We start from the raw sequence: 18,558 nt of genomic DNA on the forward strand, positions 1-18,558 counted from the left end.
AGGATAACATTTACCCGAGAGCCTTTCACTGGTGCACCTGAGATAACGTGCAGGTATAACATGTATAACTGTTTGCGTTAGTCTACTTTTACTGTGGTTAATTCTGAAAGTAAAACTAGTGCCTGAAAAACATGGCTTCTAATGTTGTATCAGACTCGGACAAACCATCGGTTTCTAATCTGGAACAAAGCAGAAATGGCCTTTGCAATGAGTTTGCTTCAATAACAGGAACCGATAGCGCTGTGGCTCAGTGCTACCTGGCTGAAAACGAGTGGGAGATGGAGGTACAGTAGACATCCCCGACCTCTTAGTTGTGACATTAGGTCACATAGGTTTCTGTTCAGCAAGATACAGAATGCCATGATGATGTTATGGCAGGATTTTGCAATTATACGTTGCTGCAGTTTATTCCGCTGATTAAGACCACTCAGGCTGGAAAAGTGCTAAAACATGTTTACACAAATCAAAATTTATGGTTTTCATGACATTCTTAAGGCAGTTGTCCCTGATGTACATTTCCCATTGTCTCTATCAGAAAGCTTTAAACTCATTCTTTGAAGCTGATTTGGAGAAAGTATTTGAAGAAGATTTCCCAGAGAATGAGACCAGCCCCAAAGCAAAGAGGCAGAAAGTTGCAGAAAAACCTCCAGAAGGCTGGTAAATCTCCAGTCTTCCTTCCTTGACACTCTCCAAGCTACTTAATGTGTTCAATAACTCCGAATGAATCAACAGTCTATGCTTATTTTCTAGTATAGATTTGACGAAAGACAGTCCAGCCTCCACACACAAATCCTCAGAAGAAGACAACAATAAACTGTCACTAATCTCCTGGAACGTGGATGGACTTGATACAGACAACCTTGGAGAGCGCGCCAGAGGCCTGTGCTCCTACTTAGTCTTGTAAGCTTGTTTATCTACACTGCATCACTTTATATTTTATTTAGTCTTTTTATATCAGTGGTCAGCTGCTAGGCGTGCCTGAAGAAAACAATGGAAAGATGGCAGATAGCATTTAAAAGGTGAATCTTGTCTTTGTGTAGATACACTCCTGATGTGGTGTTCCTCCAAGAGCTCATTCCACCTTACGTCCAGTACTTGAAGAAACGGGCTGTCAGCTATCTAATCATTGAAGGTATGTTATGTTCAACAGGCCTTTTGACTTTTGTCACAGGAGAAAAAACACAGCTGCAAATAATGAAATGAATGTCAGAATTGCATTTGGCTACTTCAGTTTCAGGGTTCTGTTATTGGTCGCTCTAACACTGGTTTGGCTTATTGGGACACTTGAATAGAACAGAGCCTGTGCTTTTTCTGATACGAGTCAAAATGTCTGCTCTTAAAAGATCTATGATGTAGGTATTTTCACTGGAGATTTGTTTCTACTCATTTTGCAGTGAACTCTATTTTTATTACATGATAGCTGTCTGGTAGTTTGACAATATGTTGGACTTAATACAAAAAGTAATACACTTAGGCTGAGACCTCTGAACCTTTGCTGACCAGGTGGCGAGGAGGGTTACTTTACAGGGATGATGCTGAAGAAGACAAGCGTCAAATTTTCGGAGAGCGAGATTGTACCTTACCCCACAACTCAAATGATGAGGAATCTGCTCATAGCTCAGGTTCGTTCAAGGATAGTTCAGTCCAAATACTCAAGCCATGTTCAGCTCCCCTAAGTTGATACAAAGTTGGTTTGTTTATCTTTGAAATCAGGTAACATTCAAAGGCCAGAAGCTGTGTCTGATGACGTCCCACTTTGAGAGCTGCAAAGGCCAAGCCGAGGAACGGATGAAACAGCTGCGTGTAGTGATTAAGAGGATGAGAGAGTCACCTGAGGATGTCACTGTCCTGTTTGGAGGGGACACAAACCTGAGGGACACTGAGGTCAGTCTCGGCATCAAAACAGTGGTGTTCATGCTTGCGTTTTTATTTTTTTCAATTCCCCCGCTCCATGTAACAGTGCACCTCTCTAAAATGATTGCCCCGGGTTCCATATCAGGTTGCCAAGGTCGGTCTGCCCTCCAGTGTCTGCGATGTGTGGGAACGACTGGGAAAGCAGGAGCACTGTCGCTACACATGGGACACCAAAGCCAACAGCAACAAGACTGTTCCTTACATCAGTCGCTGTCGTTTCGACCGGGTCTACCTCCGCCCGGCTGCCAAGGACGGCGTCCCATGCCTGGCCCCTGACCACTTGGCCCTGGTGGGGCTGGAGAAGCTAGACTGTGGACGCTTCACTAGTGATCACTGGGGAATCTACTGTAGCTTCTCTCCTGCGTAGAAATGCACAAAACAACCTTAAAAACAGCAGTATAAGTTTTGGATCAGCTAGTGTGGTTGGTTTTGTGTTTTACGGTCAGTACAAACACTTTCTCTGTAAAATAAAATGATCTGACCTCATCTGATGATGGTTGATGGTTACGTGTACATTTCATATTTTGATTTAAACAGTTTTATCTTTTAATGTGTCTCTTATTGGAGTATTTGCTATTTGGAATTTCTTTTTTTATTCGTAAATAAATGTAGGAAAGGCCAATACATTTTGCAGCACTGTGTAGTATTGCTATCTGAGCACTAGAGAGCACTACAGAGTAAAATTGTAATTGTTAGCAAATGGACTTTTTCTGATGGCAGTGTGGAGTTCAGTATTTACATAAAAATAAAGTGATATCTTTCTGAATAGTGACTCCCTAATTAAAGCTATAGATCCATGAACATGACCCAAAAGCAAATCCCTCACAATTGTACACCAACTCTGCTGATTTAACTTTGGAATCTAAAACCATGAGTGCAGTCCATATTTATATCATTAATACATGCATGGTTTTTGTCCTATGTCTCAGAAGGTTTGTTGAGAAATAATCACATTAAAATATGATTTACTCGCACCTATAATCTACAAATCTATAATATCATCTTGGTTCTACGCCAAACCTCCTACTCACAGTCTCTGCCATCACATTGTCAAGACTTGTCCCTCGCCTCTCTCTGTAATGCACTCTTCAGATCTCAGTGTGTTTTCATGTTTTCTCTGCAAACAGACAGCATAGTTTCTACAGCAGTCACACAGCTGACCTTAGGAGAGGACACAGAAGTGACTTTTCCCATCAGAGCAGGCCTCCCTCCCCCGTTTGTCCCCCGCTCAATGGTTCCTAATTAGCAAGGACAGATGAACTACGTCTGTCAAGCTCTAATGAGTTCACCTATAGCCTGAAAGATGTAACGTTAAAAAGAAAATACTAAATAGTGGGATGAAAGACATTTAAAGACATCATCTAAGATTGTAAAAGCTAATACTGATATTCATGTTTGACAAAGAAATGTAGAAAATACTCACATTTGAGAAGCTAGATATAGGGACATGTTTATGAAAAATAACAATCATCAAAATTGTTTCAAATATTTAGTTCTGTTGATTGAAAGATTAATTTAATCCTAATTTAAAAGTCAGTTAAAGTGGTACACTCTTTTTGTTTAGTCCAGAATGTTGTAATGCAATTAACTGATAAAAAAAAAGATTAACGGTCAGCATAGATGGTCAGGGACAAGGGCATAGTCTATAGTAGAAATACATTGATTTTAGCTTCAAGCCCTGTACTGATGAGCAGCAAAGCATTGTCAGATATTTGAGCAAAATTGTTTTCCATGGTCCTTTGGAACTGCATTATTTTGCCAAATTTGTGTAGTGAGCAGTTTCTCGATCAACCTTTACCTCCTCCACCAACCCATAAACGTCTCACGACTGCGTAGACGTATTCCAAGATCATTTCACTCCCATTTTCACTCTGAGATGTGTATGTTTTTTTTCCAAGCACCAACGGCATCGTAGATGTATTTTTGGAGCTTTCCTCCAAAAGCGTAGCCCTCAGTGAGATCTGGGGCTTTCATTTGAGGCCCCGTCAAAATGAATGTTCTTGGTTTTGTGTGGACGTATCCGTGTGCTAGTGGAGAGGCTCTAGGATGAGGTTTGTCCTTTGAGGCTGGGTTAGATGATGATGGATCGGACACAGCTCCGACCCGAGCCCGGAAGAGATCGGTGGGCTGTGTGAAGATCAGCAAACAATATTTTCTGCAGCTCCTGTTAACAGATGGAGAAATAAAATGCAAGGAGTGTTGTCTGCTGCTGTGACTGGGCTCTCTCTGGGTTTTTGTATTTTTTTTTATACATTTGGGTTGTGAGCAGATGGCTATGGGCAACTTTCCCATTGTAACTGTGCGTGTGTGTGTGCGTGGTTACATGGGCACAAGCACTGTTCACAGCAGGATCTATCTGGACCATGTCTGTCAGACTGTCCACACAAACACCCGCCTCTCCCTGTACAGATAGTCTGTCACAGGCAGGGCAAGGGCAAGCGTAAGTGGCGCTCCACATCACCACCGCCACATCCATCACGACTTCGCATCAAAATTGCTGTGACAAACTGCCCCAGAAGCCAGCATTATTTCTGACCGTACAGTGCTGCTTCTGCTGCATATTTGAGGACCGGCAGCTATTTAGAGGTTTGCAAGATAAGGGAAATACTCCTGAGCGAGAACATTTTGTCTTCCATCACTCTCAAAGGGTTGAAGATGAAGCCAAGTAATATTAAAAGGGACTTGTGCTTGGATGTGGGGTGAGGTCATGATTTGCTGGGAAAGGATTTCATTACCTGTGCGGCAGGATTTTAAATGTCATCAGCAACACATTTCTGTGAAAACCTCGGAGAAGTCAGTTTTGCCACTGATACAATTTACTTTCTGCAGCTAAAATCCAACAAGGTTAAAAGAATTTAGTTAAAGCAAACAAGGACAGCATTACAAAGTATCCATAGCTATGAATTATCAAACAAAAAGTGGTTTAAATACAAAACATTAAAGCAAATCAATAGTTTTATATTTTTGGGAAATGCTACTTAAATGCTATCTGTTCGTGTTAGACGAGATGGTTGATTTTATGTAATTGTTGCTATTGATGTTAGCCGTAGTTTTATATTTAATATACATATATTTTTTCCAATCTTCTCATTTATTTCAAAAAGCAAAGAAAAACAGAAGCAAAGAAGTTGTAACAAAGTTTGACAGGTTTTATTTTATCTCTCATAAATAACACTGAACAAGCGTAGTACAGCGATAAATATCAATGTTTATACACTGTAAAATTCTCTGTATTACAAAATACAGTATATGTGTAATGCACTTGATACAGATGGGAAGTATTGCATTTCATAGCACCAAACGAGACCCTTAACGCGACACTTTAAGTTTATGATCTCACATTTTACTCCTTAACAGTCCAGTTGTGTGTGCAGTTACATCCCAGATTCAGGTCTTGTGTGGGTGTCTATGAAATGTACTTCCCGTAGGAATCAGTTGTTGCATAACTATATCTAAGTTAAATAGAGCTCACCTAGTAGGAACCAAAGCCTTTACTGTAAAACTGCTCATCTTCCCACAATGTCAAGTTTTCAAAATCCCAGTTAACAGACTAAAATATTATGAAGTGTGTCCATGGTGGTCGATCAAGTTTCACATACTTGATTTTTGTATTAAACATGGTATGACGTTCACATCTGAGCAGAACAGCTTCATCAAACCACACTTTGTTTGGAAGGGTAGAGACACTTCCTAAAAAATATCCCTGCTGTCAATTGAAAGCCTCGTGTAGTTACAGAAAAGTTCATTTACATGCCTTTGAAATATGAGAAACAGAGAGTTGTGAGTACATTTTATAAACCTTGCAGCCATAAAATGTTCTCATCTCCCTCTACGTAAACTTTCAATTCAAGTAAGAAACTGGAAAATGTGACTGAGTTGAATTCAGAAGATTTTCATGTGACAGGATTGAGGTTGATCGTTTAACTTCAATAAGCGACGAGCAGGTTTAGGGACTCTCCAAAGAAGGTGATACAGATATGAACAAGCTGTTCTGGTCACATGTATTTTATTTCTTCCACAGAACTGGCAGCTCAGTAATGTCCGTCACAGGCAGCGGGAGGTAATAGGCAGGTTGAACACTGAAACACAAACCTGGGAATTTTAATACTTAACCTTACAGAGGAACATGAGGAACTTAACTAAAATTGCAGTTTCAAAAGATAAATACATGTTAAAGAGAAGATCTTTAACGTTGGGAGGAATACCTAACACATCCTATTGGTAGGACTTTGATCATAATCTTTTGCTTTCGACTTTCAAACATTATTGCTGAATTTGGACATGAGGGGGCCATTTCAACCAACATTTAGCATGAAAATAACTACAGCTTTTAAGAGGACTGACAGCATGGAATGTGGAGGGCAAACATTAAATCTGGCTTTGACAAAAGAAAAAAAAAACATTTGTACGAAAATTTAAAAACAAAATGTTTTGCCAGCATTACAAATATAGGGATATAGATCAATATCTCAAATAGGAGCCCTTATAATTCCTCATCCAGACTTTGTCTGAGGAGCAGCATCACAATAATTCATGTAAAAATTAAAAATATTATCACATTCATCACTTAGTGTCCATGTTGTGTTTGATTGTCGGCTTCTGAGACATCACTTTCAACTTTTGACCAACCAAACATTCCAAGTTTAACATATCTGTATGACATATCTGTTTGAAGTGGACCGTGCCAGAGAACCTACGGCACGAGAGCTTGTTGTATTATTAAGAGCTTCAACACAAAAGATGCTTATAGATCAAGTCTATAATTACCAGCATCCTTAATCAAATAAAGGATAAGTCACATGTAGCCTCAGCTCAGGTAAGGCCAGTGTCATGGCGTCTGATAAGCTTTATTACATTATGGCACATAAAAAATAATAGCCTCTTTATCTCATCTAGCTTACTTGTCTATAATGTATATGTACAACTTCAAATAAACAGACCCAGGTTAGTGTTATTTTAATGAATGATTGCATTTCTGAATAGTTTGGTTTCAGCACTGAAATACGACATTCATGCCATTTTGTCACCGTTTTGAATGTATTGCACAGAATTGTCAAAACTACAGTCTTAAGCAAAACCTATGTGATAATCTTAATGAATTAGCTCACAGCCAAATCATTTGTTTAAACAAAACAAATTGAAAATCACATCAAAATTAAGTATAAACATTTAGTGGGAATTTGACATCTCGCCGGAGCATGTGGCTGTGCTATCGAGGAGCTGATCACGTCGCACTTCAGCTTTCCTGGCAGAAACGTTCCTGAGTTTCCTGCTGTGAAATCTGTTCTCCTCCCCAGCTGCTCTTATCAAAACTGCAGAAGCCAATTCAGAGGCCAATTTAGCCAATGTGGTCATAAGCCAGCAGAAGTCACACAGAATTGCTCAACGAGAGCTTTCCCGCTATCTCCATAGTCCAAAAATAAGACACTTAAAAAAAATGAACTGGACTACAAGCCAAATCTTTAAAAAAATATTAATAAGGCCCTTATTATTTGTACTGTGAGTATGGTATGGATCAATAAAACAAATGAGATGTAGTATGAAAGAAAGGTGCATAGGTTGGCATTCTTTTGACACTGAAATGGAAAAACAATTCCTTGGTTCTGTAAAAATCTCCAGTTTGCACATTCATAGTGTTAGCAGGCAGTTAATGCCTAGCTATTGTTTTTAAAGACTCACATACTTGCTCAGCCACCTCTAATAGCTTTAAACATCATCATTGCATTGACATCTCTTGTAAGAATAGGTTAAGAAGTACCTTAATTAAAAGAGAAAGAAAACGACTCCCAAAATGATCTACCGCTTCCATCAGCATCGTTTCTTCAAAAGGTGAAGGTCCCACACTTCTAAATCACCGTACCTGCTAAAGACGTATGCTTTTTTTTCCCCTCACACAATGGTGGCCAGATTATGTTGATTATGTTGTTGGAAAATGATAATCCACACCGACAGCACAATTCACACACACCTTCTAAACTCAGTACCTTAAGTTCTTCAGTGTTGCAAATCGGGGACCAAGTCGTACGAGCTACCGCGTTGTGAGTCGGTTCGTGTTCACACAACATTAATGCAGTTTCCACTGCCTGCCGCCGCCCTCTTGCTGCAGTAGGTGAAGCCGCTGTGATTGGTGGAGGAGCCGTTCATGTGTGACGACTTCAGCTCCATCTGGCAGGCGGCGATGGCGGCGTTGAGCTCTACCTGTGCCCGGTGCACAACGTAGAACATTAGGCCGATGCTGATGACGATCTGCAGAGGACAGAGGAGAAAGTCACCATCCACATGGTCGCACACAGCAGTCGTTTCTTCTGTATTCGTTTCTGAGGCATTCATTTTTGTTGTTTTTGATTTGTAAGAATTGCTCTCGCAATAAAAGTTCAAGAAGGCAAGACGATAAACATTTGATACACCTGCACACGCAATCTATTGTAGTGCAGTACAATCACACATTTTTATCCTACACCATTACAGTTTACAGTAATGGTTTACAGTTACCGTATCACAAAGACTGGCCCAAGATTCTTGATATTTAGTGTGTTCCCCTATTTGTAAATGAATAAGTACATGTTTGTATGTATGATGTGTCTCCTGGTTGGTAAAAACAGTGAAAGATAACTGGAATCCTGTCGATTAACTGGTGGTGGAGTTTCCCACCACCAGTGTCAGAAACGGCTTTTCTGTGATTAAGGCCAGTTGTCAATTTAGAGCAACAGCTTTCCGTTCAGCATGGGACACCGATACCTAGTTAATCTTAAACTGACACTTGACCTCTGACCCGCGGTGAACTTGTCAAATGCTGCAGTAAGAAACAACCCATGACGCCTTAGTACTTGTGAGGTTTAAATGAAGCTGAACAGGTGTTGGCGATGTGGTGACAGCTTGAACTGACCTTCGGGTGAGCTGAACAGAAGTGTGTGCACATTTTGCATATCTAGATGAGGCTTAGCATTCCTTTAGACGTTTACGTAACTTAATACTTAAGGGAGGAGCAGATGTCAATGCTTGTGCACGAGGATAAGGCTTGACAAGGGAGGAGAAAACACTGCTCCACCTGCAAAACATGTCACTAATATTGAGGGTCAAACCAAGACACTCTACAAAACACTGACTCCTCAAGACCAAATCCAGGGTTGTTTCATGACATTTAGAAACGAGCATCTTCACATATAATGTATTATCACTATCAGTTCACCTGCAGGCTGAACACAAAGTAGCCGCTGACGCTCTGCTCAGCGATGACGTCCTCCATGGTGCGTAGCGTGGTGCCCAGGTAGGAGTTGAGAAGCTGAGTGGGCAACAAACCCACAGAGGAGGCCACCAGGTAGTTTGGCAAGGACACGTCTGTGATCTTAAATTATAGAAACATTTTACAAACTTTATGCATTCGTATTTAAGACTAGGGTCAAAAAACATTTCCTGCACCGTTTCAGATTAATGAAATTGCTTGTGGAATCCACATCCCAAATAAAACAAAATAGAAATTATATTTCAGAACATAAACTTCATATTCAAAGAGATCAAACTAAAGCTAAATGACTTGCTCCATGTTTTATACATTTGATTAAAAAAAATATGAGAGCGTCAAAGACAGATCAAATAAAAAAACATTTGTTTAAACATTTAAGAACTAAAGACATTTGGAGAAATTATAAGAAAGTGTAGATAACCATCCAATCCAGAGGCACTGAATGAAATCACACTTTACCAAAAGGAATAGCCAAATGACTCTTGTCTTTAAATGAGTTTGATACAATGAATAAACAATAACTTTTGGGGAAAGATATTCCATATTGAGCCACACAAAAGAAATCTAACTTGTGTATTTTCTTGTACAACAGACAAATTACTCTCTTGTCTTTAAATTAGTTTGATACAATAAATAAACAATAACAACAATTTTTGGGAAAAGATGTTACTTATTGAGCCATACACAAGAAATCTAACGTGTGTATTTTCCTTGAAATACAACATATCTCAGTACAACGATCTAAATATAACACGGGTCTGCGTTGCTGTCACCCTTGATGAAGCGATGACATAAGCCACCGTGTGAGGATGTGACCTTGGCACTGTGACGACACTCTGGCAGATAGCAGTGTGTCAGGGTCCATGATGTGTTGCTCCAAGACACTGCCTGGGCCAAAACACTATCATTCTAGATCCAGCCAAAAGTGTCTCTTCATATTAATAAATCCTAAACCCTCTTCTGTCACCATACCAGGCTGGATTATAATTCATAGGACACAGGGTGTATCAAAGCCTGGTTAATAAAGCTAATAACATCAAATTGTTTATCCTCAGTAGGTTTAGTTTCGCATTATTTCCTCCAAACTATTGTGCAAAAGGCCTTTCTCTTTGAAAGATAAACACTGACATGCCCACACCATGTGTCCACACGATCAAAACGCCTTCAGGTGATCTTTGAGACATGACATGCCTATGAGAGCTGCACAAGAAGAAAAGTATATTCTCTTTCCCCGAGACGTCATTCTTAAGTAGTGACACAAATGTGTCTTCCCACCCAGGCATCTAGCGTATAATAATAATAATAATAATAATAATAATAATAATAATAATAACTTTATTTATATAGCACTTTTAAAAACAGGGTTTACAAAGTGCTTCCACAGATAAGCAAAGCATAAACACAACACAAACAAATAGCCAAAAAGAACGGTAGAAAACAAACAAATATACAAATAAAACTATGGGAACAAAAGAACTGCATAATAGATCATAAAAGATATAAAAGGACATCACTTAAAAGCAATTCTATAAAAATGGGTTTTAAGAAGTTATTGATTTTGCCAGCCTTATCTCGTTCGGTAGGTCGAGGTGGCCCTGATGGCAAAGGCACGGTCACCTTTTGATTCAAGCCTCGACTTTGGAACGGCCAGGAGGGCCCTAAGGGTGATCTAAGGCTACGAGTTGGCTCATATGCCGTTAACATTTCCATAGTGTAATCTGGAGCCTGTTTCCAGATCAGGGTGTGACTGTATCCGTTTGATTTTGGATATGGTTCTCAAATGAAAGAAGCAGGACAGGACTTTTTTTATGTGTGTGATTCAAAGTTTAATCTGAGTGTCAAACATTACTCCAGCGGAAATGCAGGTCTGAGTTTGTGCTTGTAAACAAAACAGGAAGGAGAGTGTCTTAACAACATCGTAAATTACAGAATTACTACAACGATGTTGTGTCCCTTTTTATCTGGACTTGCTCTGGGTTTATCCTTTGTAATGAAGAGCGAAGAACAGGGTGTAACTAAAGGCTCAACAAACATGTGCGCCTGTTAGCATGAGGCATCACAGAAGGAATTTCCTCATCAGCTCATGACAGCAGAGAATTGGGCTAGGCCAGTGAGCAACAATACAATGTTATAAAACACATAAAGGGGCCTGAATGTTTCCACTTTGTCCACAAAGGATTCACAAACAACTTTCCTAAGCTGTCCCATTGTTTTGCTAACTGCTGCTGTGTTGGTTGCCGTGTCGTGTTACCCGCTATACTGTAGCACCATCCACTTCAGCAGAAAGAAGTGGGGGGTACGGTGACATGTAGCCTCATCCACAGAAAGTGCTTACCAAGGGCAGAGCGGACAACACATAACTCCCCCACGAGCCAGTTCGGGACGAAAAGTACCCACCCACAGTTTGGTTCACCTTTTATTGTAAAGAATAAGACACTTTCAGCTTCGCTTAATAACGAGCAACCGGTTAGGATAAATTACAAAGTGTCCAGTCAAGAGCCTGAAACCCACACAGGCCGGGATGTAAATCTGTAGCAGATGAGGCAGGCAAACAGGGGGATCTGCTTATTGGCCTGCTTCTGTCAGGACCGGCTAAATTCCCCGCTGAAGGCTCCACTCTGACCTTCACTTCTCGAGCAGGGGAAAAAAAAGTTTCACACTGAGGTTTGTGTGAAGAGTTGACAGCTTGAGTTTTGTATTTTCTGCAGTTTCGCTGGCCTTGAATGAGAGTTTTCATGTTTAAACAGCAATAACTGATTTTGGAGGCAAAGATCACTTTCTAATTTGTCATTTAACTTGTTCACAATAATGTGTATTTACACATCCAGCAGTTACGGAGGAGCTCCAATACATGCCATCTGACAAGTCTAATACTGTCTCTTTCATTTCTGGCACTGTAGTTGCTAAATTCGTGATGCTATTAAAGCAGGGAGAGTAAAGGAAATGAGGTCAAACCTTTGCCCAGAATGCAGGTGCTTTAGTAAAAACAGTCTATAAATATGAAAACCTAAAATATGCCAAAGGGAGCCATCTCAAAAGTCATCACAAATGAGTCAAACACAGTCATGCTACATGTTCAAAGACAAACAGCTGTCATAAGTTGAAACTAACCAGCGGGAATATAACATATTATTTGAACCGGCATACAACCAAACATGACCCACTTTTCTAGCAGCCATCATTTTTCATAAGTATTTGTTTGCTTTCCCCTGTGGATAAATGACCCAGAGCAAGCAGAAGCAAAAATAGTATTTTACAAGGCTGTCAATTAGTCAGCCTTTTAAATTTGACCTTTGCAAACTGATTGTGGAGAACCAATAATGCCAGAGACAGTGTTAGCAGCTGGTCAACACAGTGTAAATCGTCTGTCCCTTTGATTTTGACACCTCGTTTACACCTCAGCGAAGTGGAACAGTAAGTTCACTGTTGTGAATACGGTTAAAGCCACAGCCGTGATCCTTGCGCAAGTGAAAGCAACCTTTGCACAGAGCCACAGTATGTCCCAGACGTGGAACCCACAATGTAAGCAGATGACAAACAGGTTTCAAACAAGACATAGAAACCTAGCCGATGGCTTTCTTTTGTCTGACTGACTTACCAGTAAACATTTGTTGTTTTACAGGTGAACTGCCAGCTAATGTCTGGGCCAAATACAGAAAAATCATTATTTTTAACCTTCACAAACTGACTCAATTACTACAGTGGAAAGGCAATCTTCTTATATTCTCAATTTAAAACATCAACACCTCAACAATGTAATAACGCACTTTCCTTTAAACTCATCCTTTCAAGTGCAGCACAAACATTAACTGCCTGTAATGGCTCTTTTCCCTACAGTCAGCTGATTTCCTGGGACTCTAACCTCACTGTTGCCCAATGACTATTTTTACTTATCTAAAAGTGTTGTTTTAGTGGTAAATATTAAGCAACTTGTTCCAGTGTCAATCCTCCAGAGCTACAACGAATAATCAATTAATAGATTTTTTTTATCTGATCAAAATATATTGCAGACTAATTTTGATAATCGATTAATGTTTTTGGTTTGATGCATTTGTTTGTCTCAAGTGATGGTAAATTGAGTATCTTTTGAACTATTTGTTAAATACAACAAGAAATCAGAATACATCCCCATGAGCTGTGGGACAAAAATGAATGGAAAATGTCAATTTGGGACACAATAACCAAATCCATTTTCCTTGTAATAATTACTCCACTGTTGAACACTTTTTTCTCATTTATGTTCTCAAATATTTTGCACCACTGTGCATTTTTACATATGGGTAGACGAAGCATTAGAAACAGCTTTTTATGATGATGAAATCAAATGCAAAAGTTCTACCAATTACAGCCTCAAAATCTACTAGTTAAAAATATTGTTGAATGATTTGCATAAAGTGAGTGTTTGTCGGTTGGTTATGAGTGTTTATAGCGCTGTCAAAAGCCACAGCCAAATAAATACCCAAGAAATGTCGAAGTAAATCAGTCACTCCAGAAAACTTACTAGTTCTGCAACTTGCAATAACTGTGTTTGTGACTCTCACTGACGTCATGTGTTTTTTTTTACTTTTCCAACCTCAGGCCTGTGCATCAACTCCTTTATGCTTTCAGCCATAAATGCCTTTCAAGCAACCCGATTCATATTCACTTCTGGATGTTTGCGCTACTGTTGGTTTCTGCCTTTACCCTATTCTGATCGTCTTCTTGCAAGATATTTTTTCCATAAACACAACGCAATACTCAAAAGAACTTAAGTTACTAGGAATGGAAATGTCAATATTCACTTACAAAGAATCTATAAATGCAGTTTCTTTCTGCTGTGTAAATAGTTTTAAACCGTGCCATCTGCTTTTGAAACAAGATGTTGTTTAAGTAGGAAAATTTCACACTTAACTGAAGTACAATTTTTCTCAAACATTGCTAGTTATATTCAAGTAATTCTAAGTAATACACTGGTTGAGAGTCAATTTGACCAGCCTCATAGTTCAACTCACAAAATATGTGCTTACATATTGATTTTTAAAAAAACGCCTGCGTGGAGACTCTGAAATACATTTTTTTATAGATGGCCGTTTTCTCAGTCAGATCTTCCGTCAGATTAAAATCTTAGCTTCGTACGGATGTATAGTGCTGTGCACATTAACAAACTGCAACTTTGCAGTTACTTGCTTAAACACAGAGGACACAAGCTGGCAACCACATGATACAAGTTTCTGTTGTGCAAAACTACTGTTTTGGTGCGCATTGAAGTTTTGATTAGTTAAGCTATAATTTTTAAACTTTTGCAGCCATATTATTTCATAATAAAGTGAGAGCAACTCTATGAATATTATCCAGGAGACTTATGTAAGACAAACAATTAGGCTATGTGAAGGGAATTAATCTGAAAACTAGATACAAGTGAGGCACTTCCAGCTTCGTGTAAGATATATTGTCAAATCTGGTGTGAGACAGTTATTAGTGCTATTCTGCAGCAGTATGGCTCGAAATACTCAAGAGATCCAAGCCTGAATGGCCACATAAAATCAAGTTCACCCTGAGGTTGGTACTCTCCAATAACCATTCAATTACAGCTGGCAAAACATTTTTCATGTTGCATGACCTCAAAGCCAATTTTCTAGAATATAGTAACACATGCCTAAAGGCTTTTACCATTTGGAGGTATCAATGAGTTGACTGAGATGGGAAATCAGCTAATATAAATTATTCATGCCATGTATGAAGGTCAAGGGCCTCAGGTTAAGTGTAGGAGTGCAGCTGAAAGCAAAATCCAGACACTGTTTAGCTATATAATGTAAGTCACATGGTGTTTGTTGCCTTAACTAATGACTTCAGATTCAACTTATGTTAAAAGAAATTATGTCGATGATTTAGTCTCCACTATGTACATCACAAGATCATTAAAGAGTTCAGAAAAAGACATTGCTCCACATATAAAAACTTAAACTTAGGAGTTTAAACGTAGTACTGAGTTTGAACTAATACAAAAATGGATGTCTTGAGGCAACAATAGAATAAATTTCCTATGTCTAGAAGAGGAATTTCCCTTCTCCAAGGACTGGCCTCAATTTTTCCTCCCGGCTATTGGACTGTGGTCTGCCTTGTGGATTCTTTACAGTTTACTGTATTATCTATATTACTTGTTTTATTTTTTACTATGTCTCTTGCACTTCACCCCCTAAAATACTAATAAAGTAATACCTGATCTTATCTTGAATCGTAAAATAGCAGGTCACTTATTATGTTCAATGTCTAAAATGCATCACAACAACATACAATACCACCTGTCTCTTCCTTGGCGCTGGTTTCCAGCTACTTATGATTTATCCTTGTGGTAGATCGGCCAAGCAATAAGAGAAGCATTTACTTCTAAAATAAGAAAAGGTCACAGGTTTGGTTCTCATGACTGCAATGATCTGTTGAACAGTTCTCCAGTAGGTTAATGAGCTCCCCTCCTGGTTGGTTCTTTGCTGCGATCTTTCTGCTTAAACCCACACGTTTTCAAATAACACTATATGACTATCTAATGTGCTTTGAAACTGAAAAAGGAAAAGCTGTTAATAGTGTTTTCATACTCACCGAGAAAACTGCATTTTGGAGCCCAAATGGTATAGGGGTGAGTCTTGCTAAGGCCACAACTTTGAGTCCACTTCCTCCCTCCACCACTCGAATGACAGCACTGAGCTGTTCACTGTTCCCAACCTTGTTCAGCACCCACTCAGTCAATAGACGTTTGCACGCCAGGTGTGCCACAAAGGTCCCTATTAAAACTCCCACCATAACTAGTCCCATGCCCAGCACAAAGCCGTAGAGGTAGCCAGCTGCCACATTAAGAACAATGTATCCCCATCCACATGGAAATGATACTATAATCAAACCAACTATAAACAGCATGGCTCCGACAAGGCTGTCCAGGCTCTCCACCCAAAGCAGAAGGTCCTTGAGGTATTGCCGAACCAGTGCCACCGAGGAAAAACATACAGCGGTCAGAATGCATGCCAGCAGGGCACTCTTGAAGCAAAAGGTGGTGATACAGCAGGGGTGTCTGAAATCTCCACTGTTGCTGAAGGACATTCCTCCCGTGTCACTGATAACCTCAGGGTCTCCATCTGACTTCCCTATGCCAGCTCCTGTCTCGTCAAAGGCGCTGCATATCAGGATGTCGATCTTGTCACAGTCATCCGTGGCACTCTTTTGCAGCCAGCGGTTCAGCTGAATCTGCGCCTTACCCACTGCATGCTTGACAAGCTTGGTGAAAAGCTGCACAGTTGTTGACCCTGACATTGACATGTTTGCCCGAAATTAAGCTCTGGGGACCAGCAGAAAAGGCTCAGATGAGCTGTCCGATCTGGAGACGAAAGTGACGTTTGAGGTTTTCAGACAGTATTTTAAATCCAGCCCAAGTCCATGTAGAGCAATATCAATTCGTTGAGCTTCAAAAGAGACATGTGTCCATGAACTTTAAGAGGGTGGCTTTAGCAGTGGGAACCCATTGCTGTGAAACTCTGGCAGCAACCGCGTAGTGGGACACACAGATGAAACCAGTCACTCTCCTTGTCCATTACATGAATTGTCCAACGTAACCGTGTTTATCTTGGATACTCTTGCTGGACAACGTGCCAGTCCAACCACTTAAAAGTGCCAGTCGTGGGGTCTCTGTGTGAAACACTCGCCATATTCAGAGTTGTAACTCCTCAGCCCAGGACAGAGTCGATGGACGGATGGAGCCTCGGGGACATAACAGTCCGATTCTTCTTTAGACCGAGTTGACCAGAGTCCTGCAAGAACATAAACTTTTACGACTCATCCAGCATTGCCATACAGCTAACGGTAACGCACTAGCATGAATCAATGCACGGCTAACTTACTACTGCCGTTAGCTCAATGACGTTAGCTCGCAGCGAGAATAAAGTCCACCGTTGCATCTCAGGGACGGAGCCGCCGTTCGCCTCCTCCTCGTCCGCTTCTCCCGTAAAACGGAGGGACAAATGAGACGCAGGAGTCAAAACAACTGTTTACTCTCCCTCTGGTGAGCTGGCTGTTGTTATTTTTAATCGTCGCCTTCCTTCCACGCTAGAAACTGCTGCTGTTGACGCTGTTAAAGCTATTCATACACCACTGTTTGTGTCCCAGAATGCCAAGTGAGCCCAGTCCACGTGACAAGCCGTTTGACTTTCTCATCCAATCGGAACGCTCCGTATATCATCGCGATACTTTCGCAGGGTTTTACCACAAGCGATGTTTGTTTTAGATCAATTATCAATTATGGGGGTTTTCTGCTGCCAGACACTGCTACCACAAGAGCCGAACAAACTGCTATCATGTCACGATGTGGTAGTGCAATTATTTAGATGAGCTTACTTAAATAATTAGGGCAATCAAATCTAACCATACATCCAGCTACTGCCAAACCCTTAAGCAATTTATCAATTAGGAAGCAGTGGAGTAAGATTGTTTACTTATTTAAAAAAGTAGCAAGCAAAGCCACAATATACAATTATGCCTTATACACCTATCCGTTAACATGAATTTTAATATAGCTTGTAGAGAAGTAGATGTATCATGCTGGTGGGTTGTTTACCCTTTAACAAAGCCTTAGATTTTATAAATGTATTGTGTTTAAAAGATGATTCTGATGAAGTAATGAGGCTTTATAAGAAAGATATTCACTTTTGTTCAGAACCTGAACATGTTCATTGAATATATATATATATATATATATATATATATATATATATATATATATATATATATATATATATATATATATATATATATATATATATATATATATTCATCTGAAAATGTTACTTGTTTAAATTAAAGTAAAGTTTACTTTAACTGTTAAGAAGGATACATTTTGGAAACTCTACTGATAATGAGCAGTTTTTAAAGTATTTTAACAAGGTAAAAGTAATACCACAATGTCCAAATTTAACATTTAAGTAAAACTATGAACAAAGGGTAATCATTCTATTAAAAGTAGAATATAGAATCATTATATTATCATATAATTCATATTATTTGACTATAATTACAAATGAACATGTAGGCAGCATTTACATTTAGGTGGTGAATCAGATGGAGCAAAGTGTTACAGTGTTGGGATGTTTAGTACATCATAATATGCACTGCTCATATATTGATCGACTGAACCATAGCTGTTAAATAATCAACTACAGTACAATAGTGCTATCGAAATAGAAAGTAAAGTACTAGCACAACAGAATTCCAGGCTTTTTTAGAACATTACTTTATAATGTAAGCTGTCATTGGAGAAAGATGTATAATCATTCATGGATATCAAATTACATTCACAAAATTGAAATATATTTAATGTTGTATGTGTGTGTGAATTATTATCATCATGTATTTCTGAGAGCATACTGTAACATAACCTGAGG

General features: G+C 39.4%; 2 protein-coding genes across 4 annotated transcripts; one reads left to right on the plus strand and one right to left on the minus strand.

Annotated features, from left to right (window-relative positions):
* Positions 1-17: 17 nt before the first annotated feature.
* On the plus strand, positions 18-2,654 carry tdp2b (tyrosyl-DNA phosphodiesterase 2b). The gene is made up of 7 exons (XM_068575024.1): positions 18-284; positions 536-657; positions 751-900; positions 1,041-1,132; positions 1,504-1,622; positions 1,714-1,884; positions 2,000-2,654. The coding sequence occupies exons 1-7, from the start codon at positions 132-134 to the stop codon at positions 2,279-2,281; spliced, it is 1,089 nt and encodes a 362-aa protein (XP_068431125.1). The 5' UTR covers positions 18-131; the 3' UTR covers positions 2,282-2,654.
* A 2,410-nt stretch (positions 2,655-5,064) lies between these two features.
* Positions 5,065-17,275, minus strand: tmem64 (transmembrane protein 64). Of its 3 annotated transcripts, none has more exons than XM_068575984.1 (4): positions 17,023-17,275; positions 15,734-16,932; positions 9,104-9,259; positions 5,065-8,160 (listed from the first exon to the last, which is right to left on the minus strand). In XM_068575984.1, exons 2-4 carry the CDS (start codon positions 16,442-16,444, stop codon positions 7,969-7,971), a joined length of 1,059 nt encoding a protein of 352 aa, XP_068432085.1. In that variant the 5' UTR covers positions 16,445-16,932; positions 17,023-17,275; the 3' UTR covers positions 5,065-7,968. The 3 variants fall into 3 exon arrangements, with proteins under 3 accessions (XP_068432085.1, XP_068432086.1, XP_068432087.1); XM_068575985.1 differs by having other exon boundaries at positions 15,734-16,947; XM_068575986.1 differs by lacking the exon at positions 5,065-8,160 and adding an exon at positions 8,249-8,962.
* Between the last annotated feature and the right edge of the window lie 1,283 nt (positions 17,276-18,558).

Source organism: Clinocottus analis, unplaced genomic scaffold (assembly GCF_023055335.1).
Source record: "Clinocottus analis isolate CAN_PGR_092001 unplaced genomic scaffold, fCliAna1.0.p SCAF_14, whole genome shotgun sequence".
NCBI classification, from domain to species: Eukaryota; Metazoa; Chordata; class Actinopteri; order Perciformes; family Cottidae; genus Clinocottus; species Clinocottus analis.

Excerpts from the sequence above, each read along its gene's own strand:
- tmem64 (XM_068575984.1), bottom strand. The coding sequence starts at position 16,444 with ATGTCAATGTCAGGGTCAACAACTGTGCAGCTTTTCACCAAGCTTGTC. Across the intron at positions 9,260-15,733 it reads TCCAAAATGCAGTTTTCTCG|ATCACAGACGTGTCCTTGCC; the intron begins GTGAGTATGAAA and ends CTATAATTTAAG. Across the intron at positions 8,161-9,103 it reads ACTTTGTGTTCAGCCTGCAG|ATCGTCATCAGCATCGGCCT; the intron begins GTGAACTGATAG and ends TGTCCTCTGCAG.
- tdp2b (XM_068575024.1), top strand. The coding sequence starts at position 132 with ATGGCTTCTAATGTTGTATCAGACTCGGACAAACCATCGGTTTCTAAT. Across the intron at positions 658-750 it reads GAAAAACCTCCAGAAGGCTG|TATAGATTTGACGAAAGACA; the intron begins GTAAATCTCCAG and ends CTTATTTTCTAG. Across the intron at positions 1,885-1,999 it reads CAAACCTGAGGGACACTGAG|GTTGCCAAGGTCGGTCTGCC; the intron begins GTCAGTCTCGGC and ends GTTCCATATCAG.